Source organism: Rhinolophus ferrumequinum, chromosome 3, assembly GCF_004115265.2.
Source record: "Rhinolophus ferrumequinum isolate MPI-CBG mRhiFer1 chromosome 3, mRhiFer1_v1.p, whole genome shotgun sequence".
In the NCBI taxonomy this organism is placed as follows: domain Eukaryota; kingdom Metazoa; phylum Chordata; class Mammalia; order Chiroptera; family Rhinolophidae; genus Rhinolophus; species Rhinolophus ferrumequinum.
Window position 1 is genome coordinate 13,368,284 of NC_046286.1, and position 19,046 is coordinate 13,387,329.

At 51.4% G+C, this 19,046-nt stretch overlaps 2 protein-coding genes across 11 annotated transcripts in view; one reads left to right on the forward strand and one right to left on the reverse strand.

Annotated features, from left to right (window-relative positions):
• Positions 1–13,245, reverse strand: MRPL14 (mitochondrial ribosomal protein L14). 4 transcript variants are annotated; one of them, XM_033095929.1, is made up of 5 exons: positions 11,957–12,060; positions 7,625–7,771; positions 7,397–7,498; positions 3,634–3,725; positions 1–511 (listed from the first exon to the last, which is right to left on the reverse strand). In XM_033095929.1, the coding sequence occupies exons 4-5, from the start codon at positions 3,702–3,704 to the stop codon at positions 145–147; spliced, it is 438 nt and encodes a 145-aa protein (XP_032951820.1). In that variant the 5' UTR covers positions 3,705–3,725; positions 7,397–7,498; positions 7,625–7,771; positions 11,957–12,060; the 3' UTR covers positions 1–144. The 4 variants fall into 4 exon arrangements, with proteins under 4 accessions (XP_032951820.1, XP_032951814.1, XP_032951798.1 ...); XM_033095923.1 differs by lacking the exon at positions 7,397–7,498; XM_033095907.1 differs by lacking the exons at positions 7,397–7,498; positions 7,625–7,771; positions 11,957–12,060 and adding an exon at positions 12,666–13,245.
• TMEM63B (transmembrane protein 63B) overlaps positions 11,526–19,046 on the forward strand; it is a 25,028-nt gene continuing 17,507 nt past the window's right edge. For 3 of the 7 annotated variants that reach the window (XM_033095841.1, XM_033095876.1, XM_033095885.1), the window contains exons 1-4: positions 12,157–12,300; positions 17,851–18,033; positions 18,276–18,355; positions 18,583–18,621. In XM_033095841.1, coding sequence (XP_032951732.1) covers positions 17,875–18,033; positions 18,276–18,355; positions 18,583–18,621 — 278 coding nt within the window. In that variant the 5' untranslated portion in view covers positions 12,157–12,300; positions 17,851–17,874. The other 4 variants (XM_033095867.1, XM_033095894.1, XM_033095859.1 and 1 more) reach the window with 3 other exon arrangements.

Genomic DNA, 19,046 nt, shown 5'->3' on the forward strand with positions numbered 1-19,046 from the left:
GAAGAAAACGTACGCGAAAATGTTTATTTCTCACAGGACACACAGTTTCCCAGCCACAGGCCCCCAGCTTCCCTTCGGCAAAGGCGCACTTCTCAGAACTGCTCCATTCGTGAGCCCCACTGCAGCCAACAGCCTGGGCTCTGCTCACACGAAGTTCTGAGCAATGGCCAGCACCTTGGAAAACTCGCCTTCCCTCTGGCGTAGGCTGGTGGGGATGGGTGTCTTAATTCGGGTCCCCACAGGGTTCCCATTGTCCTCAATGAGGACCACATTGTTGGAGTCGAACCTGGGGGTCATCCGGGGACCAGGCATTCGATGTCCCACAATGAGTGCCTTCTTCTTCTGTCCCTTGATGGCCAGCAGTATCCGGTCGCCCACCTTGCCCACCCCGTTCTTGTTATAGACGTGGATGCAACGAGGAGGGCGATGATATGGGGTGTTCCCCAGGGCACTGTTGTCCACCACACGCACCCGCGTCATCTTCTGAACTGCACTGAGGCTCCCGGCGGTGCTGGTGGGAGAGAATCAAGTTTGAGATCTGGATCTCTCTTGGTCAGGGTACAGAGGCCTCCGAGGGCAAGGTTTGGGAGACAGCACACGTGAGCAACAACATGCTGAACAGAGCACAACCCAGGGCCCCGACACACAGTCAGGTGCTGCTCAGGAGGACTTCTCTGTACCCAACAGTTTCCTTACAGCCAAAAGCTTCTGCTGCCAGGTCAAGATTGGGTTTGGACGGGTTTTAAAGAGAACACAATTTTCTGTTACAACAAACTTCGTGGCACCCTTAATTGAAAGCCTTTGGTTTTCAAAAGGACTCTGAGGATTAAGAGAATACCGTATGGGTCAGGCCTCACCCACTGCCTACCCTGCAAAACCTGCTCTCCCAGAATACACTGATTCCCAAAGTTTCTCATCTATGAGGTGTGATCAAACAATATGGTGTGATATTTTTATGTGACAGAAATTGCCATACCAGAGGTGATGTGTGACACAAAGTGTTGTCATGATGGAGAATGACTGATGGCACACTTTAAAACACACCTTCTCTCAACCGTAGCTCACACTCGACTGACTGCCCTGAACAAGTTGAAACTTGTCACACACTGTTACTAAGGTTCGACACGCCACTTCCCATATTGAAGATCCCTGCCTTTCCGTTGGATGGCACTCGGCAGCAGCAGTCTAGTTTGTGATAACAACAGAAATGCTCTGTGTCACACACATCGCTTCTGCTACGGCAATTCTGTCAAATAAAAACATTACAGTGTGTCCTCATCCACCTTATTCACCGGATCTGGCACCATGCGACTTCTGACTCTTCCCCAAAGCCAGAATGACCGTGAAAGGTAAACGTTTTGAATCGATTTGGGACATCAAGGCAGCCAAGACAGCGCAACTAAAGACACTCACAAAAGAGGACTTCCAGAACTGCTCCAGAAACTGGCAAGAACGATGGGATAAGTGTGTTCAAAGAGAGGGGGAATCTTTTGAGGGGAAGTAATGGCAATGTGTCTTTTACTGTAATAAATTCCCCCTCCCCCCCGCTTCCGCCTGCCCGTCTTCACTCCGGTTCAAGCCGTTGTTTCTCAGTCTAGTTGTGTAGGACACAGCTCCCTGGCCCATGCTGGTATCATGAGCCTTGTGCTCCTCCTGGCTGAGGCAGTCGGTTGCCAGTCGTTGGTCGGCCACTCACAGCAGCTCAGGCTGGCTGCCGGCCACTCACGCTGGCCATCGGCTGCTCATGGCAGCACAAGGTAGCCCACAGGAGCTCAGCAGCCTGTGGCAGCACTGAGAAGCCCACAGCAGCCCAGCTCCAGGGAGAGCTGTTGTTCACAGTCTCAGCTGTAGAGGGTGCAGCTCACTGGCCCATGTGGGAATCAAACCGGCGACCTCGGCGTTAGGAGCACGGGGCTCCAACCACCTGAGCCACCAGGCCAGCCCAATAAATTTTTTTTATTTAAACATTCACTGTAGTGTTTGATCACACGTCATACATGTTGCTGGGAACCAGAAGATATGAGTGAGTAGATTTGCTTAAGGGAGTCCCTTGACACAACAAAGCAGAACTAGAAATAAGTCAAAGTAATAATCTTTTGTTTTAATGCATTTTTTCCCATTAGAAAGAAATTATTTTTTTAAAGTGTCCTATTAAAGGCAGATAAACTATTCTTTAGCGATCTGCTGACAGTGGGATTTTGCTTTTCTTTATAGCACCTTAAGTGCTGGTGTTCTCCAGGGCAATCCCAGGTCCTCTCCTCTCATTCCGCACCGCTACTCTGGGCAATCTTATCTATTCCCGTTACTTCCAACTAGTAAATTCCATCTCTAGTCCCACGTCTCTCCTGTATCCTAGTCCTGTATTTCCACTCTCAACTCTCGACGTGTCCTAAAAATACAGCAAACACTGGATATCCCATGCTGAGCTCATTGCCGCCTCTTGTAATCCTCCTCCTGCAGCTGCATCCTATCGAGATGATGGCTTCTCCAGAAATTCCAGCTCCCAAGCCATACACATTTCTCTCCATCAACATCCACTGCTACCAGGTCCTCCTGACACCCCCGCCTAAGCACCTCTGTCCTCTCCCTCCGCCCCATCAACACTTCTGAATTCGGCAGCTCACTCTCTTGTACCACGACTGTTACACTGGTGTCTTCACTGATTGCCCGTGCACCTCACTCTACCAACCCGAGCGCTTTCTAGAATATAAAACCGAGGCTACCCCCCGGTTAGCATTGTCCAGTGGTTCCCCACAGTCTACACTGTCAGCAACCCGGCCACAATGTACGTACCTGCCTTCTGAGGCCCGACCACTCACACACCCACTCTGCCCCCGGCCGGGAACCCCTAGAGCTCTCCAGGCACGCCGTGCGCTCAGCCCTCCCTGGAGGCCTGGACAGGGCCTCCTCCCTCTTCTCTTCTGGGAAGGCTGCCTCCACTTCCCTTTCCTCCTCCTTCTCCTCCTCCATTAGCAGCTCTGGTCTCAGGCCTTCCACAGCACCATACAAACCTCTATTATTACACTTGTCACATTTTCTTAGAGTTATTTGTTTCCAAGTTTGCTCCCGTGGCCAACTGTGAGAACTCTTTCAGGGCAGGAAGCAATTCTTATTCATCTCTCTATGACCAATCCCAGGCACAGTGCTCAGCAAATGCTTGTGAAATGAGTGTACGAATGGGGCCGAAAGGCATGTTTGCCAACAGGAACGCAACCCATGCTCTCCCCCTGGCTTAGCATCTAAGAGGAGCTTGTCACACTTCTCTGATGCTGGAGTTTTTGGTGATAAGCACGTACTTTTTTAAAAAAATGATTCCCTTCTTAAAAGAGAAGGTTTTAATGCACTGGGGGTCGAGAGATGTCAGATTCACTACAAGTCTGGCAAGGGCTGCAAAGTTTCATCTTCTACCATCTGCCACTCCTATCCCTCCTCTTAGCAGCAATGTCACCTCCTAACCTGTGCCCTCACCTAACCGGACAACATTATGACACAGCTCCATCTGGTTCCTTTAGCCTCCCTGACCCCAGGCCCACGTCCTTGGGTTTCCACTCCCGTTCTAATCACCATAATATGCAGCCATGACGGGAGGTTTAAGACTCAAAGACAGCTTAAGGACTTCATGGGAAAAGTTACCTGAAACAGCGCTGGCTGAGTGCTCTGCTTCCATGGGTGAAAGGGCTCCAGAGCCCAGTAAAGGAAGCCATGGGATCCCACGAGGGCAAATCCTGCAGGAAAAAAGAGGGGGGAAAGGATTTATTTCTAAGTCTGTGCCCTTACTCAGAGCCAGTGTTTTGTTTTGTTTTAATAAAAGACTGTCGGGCACTTGCATGGGAGATGGCACTTCTCGCACAAGATCATTAGTCACTAAATATAAATCTTAGTGGTTAGAAGATACGCAGGTGATTAGCTGGAACTCCAGCTACAATTCTGCTGATTCATATTCGAACTGGGGTCAGGGAGCTGGAATGACCCACAGGAGTTCTCAGTTCTCGCTCTGAGGACTACAACAGCACAGAGAACCCTGCATCAGCTCCTCATTACCACAGGCAGGAGGAAACATGCGTCCTCTGGTACATACACGGCCGGTGACCCCCTTCCAAGCTCTCCAAGAGGACAACCTGCACACTGTATTGCCCTGGTCGACACTCGCGGCCTCCTGAAACCAGAACGTTTACTCCCTGAAAGAAAGCAGATTCTCTGAGCAACTTCCCAGGTTGTCTGTCACCAGAGCACCTTTCCCCCAGGTAAAAGCCGGAACACCTGCACAGATCCAGGCTAGCAAAGCGGAGCCAGAGGAGGCCTTGCCAAGCCACTGACCAAGGCCTCCATGTGAGTCAGTCTCCCAAACCACATTACACCTCAGGAACACGACCGACCCCAGACTAGAGCTAAAGGCGGGGTTTGGGAGAACACGTTGGAGAGAAAGAGCAAACAGGGGCCCAACACAGATGACTCCAGCTTGCCGTACCTCAACTCTGTGGCTCCCCAGGACCAACAAATACGGCAACCCTCCGTTTCCCGCAACACCTGGGAATGAGGTCGGGATGGGTTTAAGAAAAACCGACAGCCACCTGGTATTTCCAGCTGCAAAAAATGCTGTTATTCCAGCCAAATGTCTGGCTGCAAAGGGCCTCATTGGAGAGCTCTGCTGAGAAAGGCCTCTATCATTGTAGTATTTACACACAGCTTTGACTTGCGTAAGTTCAAAGCACCTCAGATAAGTTTCTGTTTAATAAGGATGGGGGGAAACTCACTGTTTACTTCCAAAGGAATATCTAGACACTTCAGAAATGTTTGTGAACTATAATAATTTAGCCTCAAATCACAAGGTTACTCTCCAGTGTTTTCCTTATGACAACACAGGAAGCATCGCCCAAAATGTAATTATGATCAGAAAATTAAATGCAAAAGAAGGCAGCTAACCTGTAGAATGACTACCATCTGATACACAGAACCTAAGACTATTAGACGAGGCCAGCTTTCCCTTCATAGCTAGGTAAGCCTAGACGAGGAACGCCGAGCGCTGGTTTTCACATCTGTAACACGGGGCTTCCCATCCACAACAGGTTCCCACAAGGTGGTCGGAGAGAAGCCGCTCCAACCACAGAGCACAGCGCCTCGCACTCAAAACCCATTAGCTGTCTTCATCATTGACGTCACCTAGTCACAACTCATTTCACAGATTAGGAAACTGAGATACAGAGAAATGAAGTGACTTCCTGTAAAGCCTCATCACTGGCCACGGGTAGAACCAGAAACAGAAGGAGATCCAGCTTCTGTCCCAGGCTTTCTCCACACTCTACAACCTCACTCTGCACCACAAAACTCACTTCACATGAGGGAGCTCAGGGTAAGCAGCAGCTGGAAGGGTCACCTGGTCGTCTTCTATTTCCTTTCTGAAAATATATTGAGTAGTTTTACTGGGTCAGGCACTCGACTAAGTCCTTCTACATTATCCTCTCCTTTAAGCCTCACAAAAACTCTATGAAACGGGCATTATTAGCCCCTTGTTATTCATGAGGAAATGAGGCCCAGAGGTGAGATAACGTCCCCAAGGTCACACAGCTGGGAGGGACAAAGCTGCAGTTTGAACCACGGTAGTGAACCCATGCTCCTAGCCTTAGGCAACAGTTAGCATGGTAACTTTAATTTAAATATTAATATTTTCCCAACTGTTAAATCATCCTTGCTCCACCAAGAATGCCGATACTGCGTGCACATTTTACTCATACCCAACTCCATGTCTGCTGAGCCAACTGAAATGTACGCGAACACCAGGTGGACAACATTCACTTTAATCCAGTTTAAGTTTTGAAGACGATCTGTAGTGTAGGTGGGTGAGAAGAGCTCCATACTCTGAGCAGTAACTGAAAATTGGCTTTAACAACAACAACAAAAAACCATAACTCTGAAAAGCACTCCTCTGGTCTAGGCTGCAGTGACCGCCAACCCCAGCCAAGCTTTCCCACCTGATGTGGGTGGGCACTTGCTCTCGCCCCCCAGGAGAGAAGAGGCTCCTCAGCAACTCCACAGAACCCTCAAGATTAGCCCAGCACCGCCCACATGTCCTCTCCTGAGAAGGTGACACCCTGCCTCTCCACACAGCCTTGTGGCCTCAGTAACACTCTTATGTTCGTCCAAGAACTGCAGCCATGCCTGGGGGCTTCCCAGAACTTTCCTGACTGGGATAAAACAAACCCCACCGAGCAAGGCACCTCCCCAAACTCTGCGGGGCCCTCTATGCAAAAACGCAAACCCGGCCTCCTCTCACACCTCGCTCACCAGCCGCGCCCCCAACCTACACCATCTCTGCCGGCTGACGCTGACCCGGTGGAAGCCTGTGAAAACTGCAGCCTCAGTTGGTACCCCTCCTGTAATGAGGACACCTGGGCACCCCGTGCCAAAGGAACTCTCATTGCTCCCACTTTCACTACCCAAATTCAAAAACGGAATAATTTACGTACCTTTTCTGAGACAAGGCTGATGATCTCCCTCAACCGGCTAGTTCTTGCCACTCACTATCCCAAACACAGAAACCACAGAAATCTCGAGAACCCGGCACCTGAACTCACTGCAGGAACTCAGGAATCCCAGACTCAGCTCATGAGGGTTATTTGTACCGCCCTCAAACGCAAGACTCACATGTTCCTGTCTCCAAGGAGCACTTCCATTTTCACAAGAAAGGAGCCGATTCAAAGCTCTTGGTGGATCTCCAGACCCAAAGGACGTAAGACATCAAATGCACAACAGTAAGCCTTCCTATGAACTTGAAAGCATGCACGCACACACACACACAACAAATATATTCACTTATTGTATATATATGTTCCTTATTTCTCAAAAATACCCAAAACACAACACACCTGTGGCCCCCTCCACTCCTACCCCAGCAATAGGCCCCAGCAGGTCCTCATAGAGTAGGAGCACAACAAACACTTGTTGAACACAACCAATGAGGGAGCCACCAGGACATCCCCCACGTACGGCTCCACACATACTGCAGAGCTCTCATCTATCTGGAACCAGGGCGTCACACACAAACGTGCTTTGGGAGAACCATGTGCTGGTCGTGGAAGGATTAGCCCAGGCTGTGTTTACAGGCCCCTGGAATCACTCCCCAGGCCTCCTGCCTACACTGCCCACTGTGGAAAAACACGTCATCCAACCACCAAATAACTGGCTTGAATCAGGGAAGAGTAATGGAGGCAGCAATTTCCTTCAAAGCAACTTTGATTGGCCTTGATGTTATTTCCTAGCATAAATCCACCCTGTAGACACAGAGTCTGATTCACTTCGGATGTAGTCTGTATATAATGTTTTGTTTCCACACTGATTCTCGTGTTTGCATGGAAAGTGACCCCAATGATATTTCCTCCTCTGTAACACTCTCACTCACAGGCCAGGTGTTCCGAAGATTCCAGTGCCAGAGATGGTTTTTAATGCCACTTCCTGGTCAGCACTGAGTGTTGCCCTCCAAGTTTAGAGTATGAATCACAACCTGGGGGAGCGGGGGGAGGAAGGAAGGGAGGGAAACGACTTCATACAAGCCAAGAGCCATGCTCATTTTCCATCCTGGTTTAACCTGAAGATCTCCGGTCGTTGTGGAGCCCAGGCAGAACTATACCTTTCCCGTGCACACAGGTGAGTGTTTCACTTGGCATCATCTCATAGATCCCACTGGAAGGACGCTGCACGAAGGCAGGGGCCGTGCCTGCCTGCAAGCTCAGGACGCAGAGCAGTCCCTGGCACACAAATGCAGCTCAGTGAGTAGCTGTTAAATGAATAAAATGAATCTGTAATTGCAATTCAGCCTCCAGCTCCAGAGGCTCCATGTTGGGGGGGGAGGGGTTCTTGGGCCCTTCTCCCAGGTTCCCAGAGACGTGAGGGAACCTCCTACACACTGAGAGCTCATTTTTAAGCTAATTTTAATACACCGAGACTGAGCTGAAAAAACAAATAGAAAGAGCCTACAGCGCTGATGCTTTGTGGAAAGCTGGAAAGTCTTATACCATTCCGGGAGCTTTGAGGATCATAGAAATAAATGTATTTACTATCACAGACCTAGACATAATTACACATTGTTTCCACACGAACAATTTCCACCCTTAGGTGCTGGCACCTTACATACATTTCAAATGCCTTTCAGGAGGAATGCGCTAATATAAAAAAAGAGACAAAACAAATGAAAAGTTCCACAGTCGCAAAGGAGTGCTTAAAGGACGTTCTGTTAGTAACAATAGGGGAAAGAAACACTAAGGGAAATTAAATGCAATGCCCAGCCACAGGCGTGAGGACCTACACATCTTTCCTAGTTAAAGCAGGAAAAAGCAGAGGCCTAGCAGCTTCAAGGAACCAAGAAAAGGAAATCCCAGGACCCCATGCTACCCTGCCATCTCCTGCAGGTATCACCCCAATCATTCTTGACCAATAAGTATTCATGTTGTTACTTCAAAACTCATTACTGTTTTGTTGTCCAAGGGATCCTCTTTCAGGAATTTTTTTTTAACCTCACACAAGTATAACATGTTACAAATTCTCAAAGTATTTTCACACAGACCATTTTCTTGGATGATTTCACTCCTGAGCACCCAATGGAAATACAAAGACAAATAACAAAGAGCAACAGTCTGCAAGAGGTTCAATCAGCTAAGCATTACAGATCGGTTCCGGGGCTCCATAGACTAAGTACCATTTTGCAGACTAGAAATGAAGTCCTAAATGATAAACAACTTGTTGACTTGTCCAAGGTTAGAAGGCTGTTTCTATTACATCCTGCACAATACCTGTGCAGCTGAGATTCTGCTTTAACCACTTCACCGGGGGAACTTCACCGGGGGAAAAAACACACCCCACGCAGGACAAGTATTCTTTCCTCTCTATGGAGCCTCTCACATACTCTTTAAAGACTCAGGAATTAAAAGCTGTCGTTTCAGTAAACACCTGCACTACATCCACCACAGCCTACGATAAAAGCTGAAGCTGATCTGAATCACCTGCCAAGGTGAGTCTTCCCCGCGTCACTATCAAGAAGCCGTATCCCTCAGTAGCACTATGGGCTGTTTCTGCCCTGGCTGCCATTCAGGACCCCATTTTGTGAATTTGATTCACAAAAGAAAAATGTTCCCAGGGCTTTTGCCCTATATTTGTTTATTTATTCACCTCATGCCCCACCTTGTTACGGAAGTATTTAAAGCAGTGGTTCTTAAATGCATCTGACAATTCTCAGTTATTCAAGCTGGTTTTTCAATGTGTACATTTTACCTAGTCTGGCTTTGCTCCCTCTCCATCTCCAGGTCACAAGTGTGCAAACACCTATAGTCCAGAACTGTTTGCAATAATCGGTATGGTTCAACTCAGAGAAACTGCCCAAAGCAAAGTTCAGTTCTATTTAATCGTGTTCATATTTCCTTCCCAGTACCACCTCTAGTGGGCCCGTGGCAAGGAGCCAGGCTTCTGGAGGACTGTCAGGTGGGCAGAAAGGCAGCGAAGGAAAGGAAGAGCTTCGGGGGGGTCCCTGGACTCAAACATGAAATGCTACTTATGGAGAGCCGTATCTCCTCCACCCCACGATCCCCTCTTCTCCTGCTAAGTCTGTGACCTTGGAATCAACTTCTGCAGGCCCCAAAGCCCTTAGGCCAAGCAGGGGTAATTGGGAAGAGCAAAGAGGCAAGGACGTGAACGTGCTTTTAGCTTCACTCCTGTAAGTGGTCGTTTTAAAGTGGGGAACCCCTTTCTGAATTAACCAGTAGGGACCCGATGTGCAGGAATAGCAGTGAGTTTCCCAAGCCTGACCGGGGACACCAGCCTCACTCCCTGATTCTCAGGGCAGCACTCTGAGAGTCTCTTTCAGACCAATCAGTCCTAACAGTGTTTTTCAGCTTAAAGTAGACATGGAAAAGTGCTCCCTCTCTTTTGTAAAGGCATAGATGATTTTTTTAAAGTTTTGACAGGGAGACCTTCCAACTCTGAGTTGTTTCCCTGGTGAATAATCAGCAATCGAGTACCTTTCTGAATAAGAGAGCATATTTCCTGACCCAGAGCAACATTTCTGAGATCTGAATCACAATCCTCCTTACATGCTGGTTGTCATTATTAATACACATGTAAAATCACAGTGTGAGCTACAACCCAAAACAAACCATCAGCCTTTAAAAAAGAAGGCTAAATCACAACCTGGTTTCTGAGACCCTCCAAAGCCCACACATGGTCATAAAAACTAAACAACAGGAAAATCCATCTGCTGTGGGTCCAGATGTTATAATCCACCATGACAGCAGTGGGACAAGATAGGCTTTAAGGACTCTTGCATCATCTAAGATTCTAGAAGCTGAGGACGAGTCTAAGTCATGTTCACTACCCAACAGAGTACACCTCCTGAAATATGGACTCCAGGGAAAGTTTTAACATTCATATTCAGGGCAATAATACATCTTTCTGGCCACTGTTCCTTCATGGATCCCACAGTATACTTAATTCTAGGCTCATTTCAGCCTTTCTGAAATGTTTCCTCTTCTCTGTCTGTTAACATGTGGTGACCCTAATTATGCACAGGCAAAAATAGGTCAAGAATTCACCACATGGTCAGATTCATAACTGTATTATTAAAAATCATAATACATAAGAAATGCCTTCAACTCAATATATATGTAAAAAGCTCCATAAGAAATACACATCCAAGAAGCTCTAAGGGGAAAATGAGCAATTCCAACCAAGACAAAGAATAACTAGAGCAAATCCTTTTTCATCTAAACTGCTTGCTCCTACCCAAAAACAACTCCCAGAATCCCAACCCACAAAGACACTTCCTTCCCACCAGGCAGTCTACCAAAGACAGTTCTTCCTAGGTAAGCCAACCTACTTCCTACCCCAACAAAATCCTTTTCTTCAATTGCACGTTTCCAAAGAGTGAAGAGTGAACCGTCTTCCTTCTTGGGCAGTATCCTCCCTGAAGAAAGGGACCCCCCTCTGTTCTTGACTGTGTGTTCCTGGTGTGCTAACTGCACCCTCGTGGACAGTTTTAACAAAGTGAAAACTCAGACTCAGGAAGGAAAGAGGGCAAACAGGAAGACCTAGGAGACCAATGTTCCGAACTTTTCTGGGACACAGAAACACGTTGTCTCACATCTCTTAACACACTCACACACGTGAGTATACGTGAAGCAAGTGCCAAGCAGTAATGCTTACCCTTACAAAGGATCATGCACTCTACTATCTTCGATTTCTTTGTTTTATAAACGATGGCTGTGATCCACTAAACTGATTTCCAACCCATGGGACTCAGTTTGAATGGAAGTTCAGTTCACCGTCTTTGTGGGGGTGACATACTCCTGTATCTATGTACGTGCGCGCGCATACACACACCCCACCCCACCCTCATCTTTCCCTGCTTAATCGCTGGCAGATGCAGCCTCTGGTGAAATGAGAAAAAACCGGGGAACCCCCTGAAGCGGGGGGGGGGGGAACCACTCATCGGCACGACAGTGAAAGCAACAGACTCACTCTTCACACCAGAAGCGCCTGACAAATAAGTCACAAAGTCATCTCCAGACCCAAGCTGGGAAGGGGAGGGAGGACAGCAGAAGCAGACACACTCGAGGAGCCGCGCCAGAGTGAGCGGCCGAGGCCGCCTCGCGAAAGCCTGACCGCAGGCGGCCCCGGTCCCGGCCGGCCCCACGTCCCTCCGCAGGCAGGTGAGCGCCGGCCGGGGGCGCGGGGGCGCAGAGGCCACGGGAGCCCCGCCGCTCGTGGGAGTGGGAGTGGGAGTGGGGGAGGGACGGGTCAGAGGCCTCCGCCCAGGTCGGGACCCCTCCCACTGCCCCGAAGAGTCCACTGTCCTCCCACTCGGGCCTTTCTTCATCCACCCTGGCAGTGCGCCTCCCCTACTGCAGGGGAGAAATGGAGAGGGGAAGTGGAGAGTTAGGAGCCGGACGCCCCCGCCCCCACCTCCACTCCATACCTCTCCCGCCGCCCTGGAATATCCCGCCGCGGGCCTCACAGGCCAAGCACCGCCTCCCCGCGAACCCCACGCGGCCTCTCCCCCTGCGCCTGCGCGCCGCACCCAGCTGGGCGCGCGGTGATCTGAGAGTGCGCGAGCGCCGTGCGTGTGCTGGCGTGGGGGGTGGGACCTGCTCGGCCCCGCCCCCTCTTACCCTCCCTCCTCCTGCTCCCCCTCCCCCGACACTGCCGCGGCCGCCGCAGGAGCCCGGAGCTCGAGCAGCCCTGCGAGTCCCTTTCCCCCTCCCCCAGCCCCGCCCCGCCCCAACCCGGGGCTCCGAGCCGGAGCCGAGTCTGCGCCTGGGGGTGAGTACGCGACCCTTCGCAAGCCTCATCTCTTTTCTTTGAGGATCCCACCGCTATCCAAAAGAAAACCCCCGGACTCAGCTGCGCGTCCCCTCCCTTCAACCTCCTGCGGGACCCAGAGGTGCCCGGGCCCGCGGGACCCAGTGGTGCCGCGCGCTGCCCCCATCCCGAACCATCCAGAGCCAAATGTGAGTCATCAGACCCCTGTCCCCACCCCTCCGGAGATCCCGAGGGGTGGGACCCCCGCCCCCAGCCCCCTAGAGCCACTCTTCTCCCACCTGCCTGGTCCAGGTGCGCGTCACCTCCGCGCCCCTCAGGGGTTCCAGCTGCGCCCCATCTGCCCGCCGCCGCTGTGGGGAACCTACCGCCGCCGCCCCCGCCTCCGAGTTTTGAATTCCAGGGTCGCCAAGTCCGATGGCCTCGTTCTCTTTTATATTTTCTCCTGCTCCCGGGGCCGAGTACCGCCGAAGCCCGCGCAGGGCAGGGGGTCGAGCTCGAGCAAGGGCAGGTTTCGTGGGTGCTGGCACGAGGCCGGCCGCTGTCCCCAGCCGGTCTGAGGACTGCTCGGCGGGCTGGGAAGGCGACTGGCCCCGGGAGCGTGTCCTCTTCTTGCGCCCCATACAGTGCAGTTCATTCATGAGCCGCCCGGGCCTGCGTTGGAGGGTACGGTGGGGAAAAGATTCAGCGGGGAACCGGGAATGGGGCAAAGGCCCTTTTGGGGGGAGGGGGCGCGTTTGTGCCTCCTGGCCTTCTTGACCACCTAGGGAAGACAGCCCCAAAGCTTTGGCGTCTTGTTCCCCAGAAGAGAAGGAAGCTTGGGAAGTGGAGAGGAGAGGTCAGAGGGGCGGGCTGCCCTTGGGGCTGTGTGCTGCCATCTGCCTGGGTCCCCTGGGCGGAGGTCTGGCCGCTCTGCACTCTACTTCCCAGGTGAGTTCTCTACCAGTACAACTCTCTAGCTTCATCCTGGGTCTGCAGCACCCTAGGAAGAATGAGGCTGTGCCCAATCCCTCCTGAGGAGGGGGCCCCCAGCGCTGCCTCCCAGGCACATGTGAAAAAGGGAGTGGGAGTGTCTACGAGGCTTCCAGCGGGGGTGTGCTGGCAGCTTGACTGTCCTCCCTGGCACCAGAGGGTCCAAGCTCTGGCATGCCCCAGGTGGCACATGCTGAGGCCTGCTGTTGGCTCACTCAACTCAGTCTTGGTCCATGGGTGGGTGGGTGGGGATGTGGCAAGGCAGAGGCAGGTGGTGGGTAGCTAAGAACCCCCTTTTGGACATCCTACAAGTTCCCTCCAATTATAACAGTCTTGTAGACCTTGGTTCCAATTCCAGCTCTGCTATTCTTTAAGCTGTGTGACCTTGACGACTTACCTTACCTGTCTGAACCTTAATTTCAATTAAAGGTGTGTTTACTATCACTTCCTTTCAAGATTTATCATGGGGATCAAACTAGACAACACAGGTAGAGACAGGCACCGTGCCTGGTAGTTGATCAATAACAGGTTATCTTCTCTGAACTTCTGACCCATCCTGGCATAGCCTCACCCTCCGGTACCCCCAACTCCCAGGCTGCTGCAGATGGATCAGGTATAATTGAAGAGTTTGGGAACATTCCCTGCCTGTGAGTAGCAGAGTCCCGAATGCAGTGTAAACCATTAGATCTAAACAGGAAGCCCATCCTGACTGAGGGGCTCTATCATATTAAATTCTATAGTTTCTTTTATTTTGATTTTTACCAGTTTTCCTCCACTAAACCAACCCCTTTTATTCCACACTTCATTAATAATAGTAGCTAATTTTTTGGGACCCATTATGTGCCTTGAACTGTATGAAGAGCTTTACATAAGTCATCTTGTTTAATCCTCCAAACCACACAACTGAATTATTAGCCCCGTTTACAGATGAAGGAACCGAGGCACAGGATGATGAAATAATTTGCCCAGTTCAGAAGCCAGATCTGTCTCATCCTAACCACAGGCTCTGTTGCCTGTCCCCTACACTTGCCTCAGAACCTAAAATTACAAACCCATGGCCCAAGTGTAGGGTCTGGGAGCTACAAGCAGGAGGCGAGGGAAGCCAAAGTAGAAAATAGGGTGTGGCATTTCTCCAGAGTGGTAGCTGGCAGCCCCCAGCTCCCTGGTGGAAGTGGCTCCTCTCTTGGCCCAGGCAGCAAAGTGCAGTGGTTAAGAGCATAGACTCCAGCCAGGCTGCTTAGGTCCATATCCAGTTCTACCACAGACTGGCTGTGTGACATTGGGCAAGTTTATACCCTCTCTGAACCTCACTGTCCTCCTAGGGTTATCTCGTGATGGGGAATAAATGAGTTAATATTTGTAAAGCCTTTAGCACAGTGCCTGGCACAGGATAAGAGTTAAATAAGTATTTGATAAGTGCATTCTTGTGCTACACTACTTTTATCCTCATTTGTAGATACATTTTTGCCTATCCCTCTGAAGTGTGTAGGCATAGAGCGAGGATATTAGTATCTATTACAGACTGGAAGACTGAGGCCCAGGTTACATAGGAACAGAGCTAGCCCCCATCTTCATCTCCTCCCATCAGACCACATCGCCTTCCTGTGATCCCTAAGTTAAACCTTCCCAGGTAACAATAAGAAAAAAAATTTGTAACTTATAATTCCCCCACCCCTACCGTGCACACACTTCTTAATGGTAACATACCAACCTTCAGTTAGCTAGAAATAAAACCCTCCATCACTCTATCTACACACTTCCAGCTAAAAGCCTCAGTGTCAGACTAGAGAAATTCCGAGATACAGCTGGCTCTGGCAACCCTGTGGAGTGGAGGAATTGCTTCCCCCTTCCCTGCTATCTACCCCCCCCAAACAAATTTCTGCCTCATTCTCTTCCCTCTCAGCTGCTCTCAGTGAGGGCTTTGAGAGCAGCTGCCCTTGGTGAAACTCAGCCCAGCAACCCCGCCCCCACAATTCAGAGCTTGGAGTAACCCTGTCAGCAAGCAGAGCCACCAGCCTGGCTCCACCCTTTACCTGCCCTCTGACCTCCTGCCAGTTGCCTCTCCGTGGGTCCACGAAAATGCGGATAGTGATCTGATCAAGCCTGCCCTGCTTTCCTCAGGGTGCAGGTGGGAAGATCAATGCAATTGTGGCGGGGAGAGTGCTTTGCAGCTGTTAAAGAGGAGGCAGCCGATGGACATGGTGATTCGACCCTCACCCACCCCACCGGGTCCACTTAATGTACAAGTTCCCAGGACGTCCCACCTTTCTTCCAAGCGGAGAGGATGGGAAAGGGGGTTGGTATTCCAGGGGCTTGTACCCATTCCATTGTGGCCTGGTGGAGCCTTGGAGTTGGGGAGAGAAGCAGGCAAGGAGTGGGAATGCGCTGTCTTGATTTCTGAAGTGCGTTGGAATTGGGAGTTAAGGGGGGCTAAGTTAGAGGCCCCCCAACTACCACAGACTCAAGATTCTTATAGCTATCTTTAACCTCCCCTGGTGCCCCAAGGTTCTGAATGCCTTATGTTTACATACCAAGGCTCCCAGACAAACCCACATACACACCCCCACTTAGAGACCAACAACTCACTTCATTTCTGTGGACTGCCATGCACACACGCGCATACACACATCAACATGCATTTACACACCTAAACACACACGTGCCCACAGTGTTCTAGTGTTCTTTAGCCAGAGAACATTTAATGAGCTTACATGAAGCTTCCATGATCTGCAGACCCTGTTCTGGGCACATGAGAAAACCATTGTGGTGCCCTGAAAAGTGTTCTAGGTTTAGAAAGAAGTTGACCTAGGTTTGAATCCTGGGTCCATCATTTTATTAACAGTGTGACTTTGGAAAAGTTACTTAACCTCTCTGAGACCCTGTGCCCTCATCTTAAAATGACAATGGCATCCAACTCAGGATTATTGAGGTTTAAATGAAATCATGTATTTATTATTCTTGAAACAGTGGGCACTCAATACATGGTGCCTGCTACGATTACTAAATTGGTGGGTTTTTAGTTTTTGTTTTTTAAGGCAGCTTGGGCTGGGAAGGAAGATGGAGGCATAACACACAGGGCAGTTCTTTAGTCTTCCTAACACAGGCTTTTCAGTGACTCCCTGGGACCAAGTGAAACACATAAACAACCCCAGCTTTCTCCTCAGTCTGAGAGCTGGTGCCTCTTGCCCAGCAGTTGAAGTGTTACCAAGGGGGGTTGGGGATTGGTGGACAGGAGAAACCCTCTGAGTCACCCCATGGGGCTGGGGGAACACTGGCTCCCAGAGTTGCAGTCACTGATTCTGGGTTTGTTGTTCTTTCTCTTTGTCTGGTTTCCTTTCTTCCCTGGAGACTCCCCTCCCCCAAAGGCAGAGCTTCGGTATAGTCAGCAGAGGGGGCCCCCAGGGGCCCTCCAGTAGGATAGGGGTGGGGCAGCGATGCCACAGCCACACTTCTCTGCCCTGGGAGCCTCCCCAGAGCCCTGCTTCACCCCATCCCCAGGCACTTCCAGAACCCAGGCATCTGGGCCGCCTGTCCCTTCCCTCCCTCTACCCACCCCATCCACATGGACCATCTGACCATTGAGGGCTAGACGACCCAGCAATAGCAAGAAACCGGCTAGAGGGCAGTACCCTGGTGGCAGGAGGCTTAGGCGGGCTAAGAGCCCCCCCCCCCCCTTCCTTTGCCAATGGAAGAGCTCGATGGAGAAACGACATTCCCAGCCTGCCCTGCTCCGGAGGCAGGAGTAGGGCACTCTGGGAGTTGTAGTCCTCAGACCACTCAGGTGATTTCTATGCAGAGATAATTGGAGAGAGGTGAGGAAGTCGGAGGAGAGAAAAGTATAGGTGCTGCTTTAGCAGAGGAAAAGGAATGAGGGTAAGCAGACGTGACTGGGTCCAGGCAAGTAAAGCAAATCCAGAAATCCTGCTTTTTAACTGACTTCCCATTCTGACCCTACTCTCAGACCCCTTACTCTGAAGCTGAACATGTTATCTTATTTTGAAGCCAATTATATTGGGGAGGTGATTAACAAAGTTGAAAACTCTAAGTAAATGGAAACATGCCATTTTTCTAATAGGGGTAGAAAGAAGATCAGGGTGAGGTAGCTGTCTCCTAACCCATCCATTTTGGCCCAGAGACCCCTCCTCTTAGCCTTGGATCCTCAGACTTACGACCCCTCCCCATTTTCCCTCAGGCTCAGCTCCACCCCCTGCCTGAGACTGGGAGAGACAGACTGTAAGTTTGGGGGGTGAGAGAGAGAGAGAGAGAGAATGAGAATACAGAGGTGGTGGGAGACAGACTCACAGACAGCTTCCACTTTAGAAAAACCCGTCTCCCCAGTCCAGATCTGGGCCGAGTTCCCCAGACCCAGGGTGGGGTCGCAGCCCGAGTGCCAGTGAAGGTAATTCCATGTGACTCAAACCTTCCCTCCCCAGGCCTTATCTCTGGAGGCCAGAGCTTCCACCCACCCAGGCAGCCCTGTGATCTGCAGCTGCCCTCACCGCCCCCTCCTCTCACCCACCATACCAAAGCCGTGAGGGGCACAGGGGCTTAGCCCAGCTGACCGCTCTGCCCTCTGCCCAGGAGGACCATGCGGCAGTAGCAGCCATGCTGCCCTTCATGCTGGCCACACTGGGCACCACGGCCCTCAACAACACCAACCCCAAGGACTACTGCTACAGTGCCCGCATCCGCAGCACCGTCCTGCAGGGCCTGCCCTTTGGAGGCGTCCCTACCGTGCTGGCTCTCGACTTCATGTGCTTCCTTGTGAGTGCCCCCGTGCCACCCCTCGCCCGCAGCTCTAACCACTCTCCCACCGGACCCTGACTCCCTAGGCTTCACTGCAGACGCGATCCCCATCGCCTAGCCCCAGCCTCTCCTCGCACCAGTCACCCAGGCCAGGGCCATCCCCTACTGAGACGAGATTCTGGCCCCTCTGCCCCTGCCCTCCTGGTGAGTCCTGGGGGTGAGTGGTCTCTCCACCGGCCAACCACTCCCTCTTCCCTCAGGCATTGCTGTTCTTATTCTCCATCCTCCGGAAGGTGGCCTGGGACTACGGGCGGCTGGCTTTGGTGACAGATGCAGACAGGTAAAGCTTTGGGACTCTTCTTCACCCCACACACGCACCTTGTTCCACACTCCTCAGGGATAGGGAAGAACCAGCCCTCTCTCATCCCCCTGTCTTGGGGGGATGAAGAGGGACCAGTCCCAGAGTGGCCATGGGGGGCAGGAGAGCCCGCAGGGGCCTTTGTTCCTTGTCAGTCCCCTGGGACCCTCCCTCCTACCCTGCTAACTTTGTCTGTTCTCTGTCCCCAGGCTTCGGCGGCAGGAAAGGGACCGAGTGGAACAGGAATAGTATGTGGGGCACCAGCCCCCTCATCCCCACTGAGCTGGCTTTCCCCTTTCTTCTTCTCTCATGCTTCTCTTCTCTTCCTGCCAAGTTGCTGGTTTCTCTTTGCAGTTTTCTCCTCTGCAGGCTCATGTTTCGGATTAACGCAGGCGGTGTGCTTTGCAGAGCAGGGGGCTCCCCAACTTGTCTCTGCCTCCCCCTTCCCCCATCTCTCTCTCTGGCTCTCTGCCTGGGAGAAGTCCCTCCCTGTGCTGCCTTCAGGGCGCTGTTAGCTGGAGTGGAGGGGCCGTCCTCCCAGAAAATCACAGTACACTCGCCCTGTTGGTCAGAGACAAGATTGGGCGTCCCCAGGGACTTCTTGTGCCCTAACAGCTAGTTCTTCATATTTCAGGCTTCCCTGCTCACTTCTTCTGGAGGCAGGGGAGGGGGG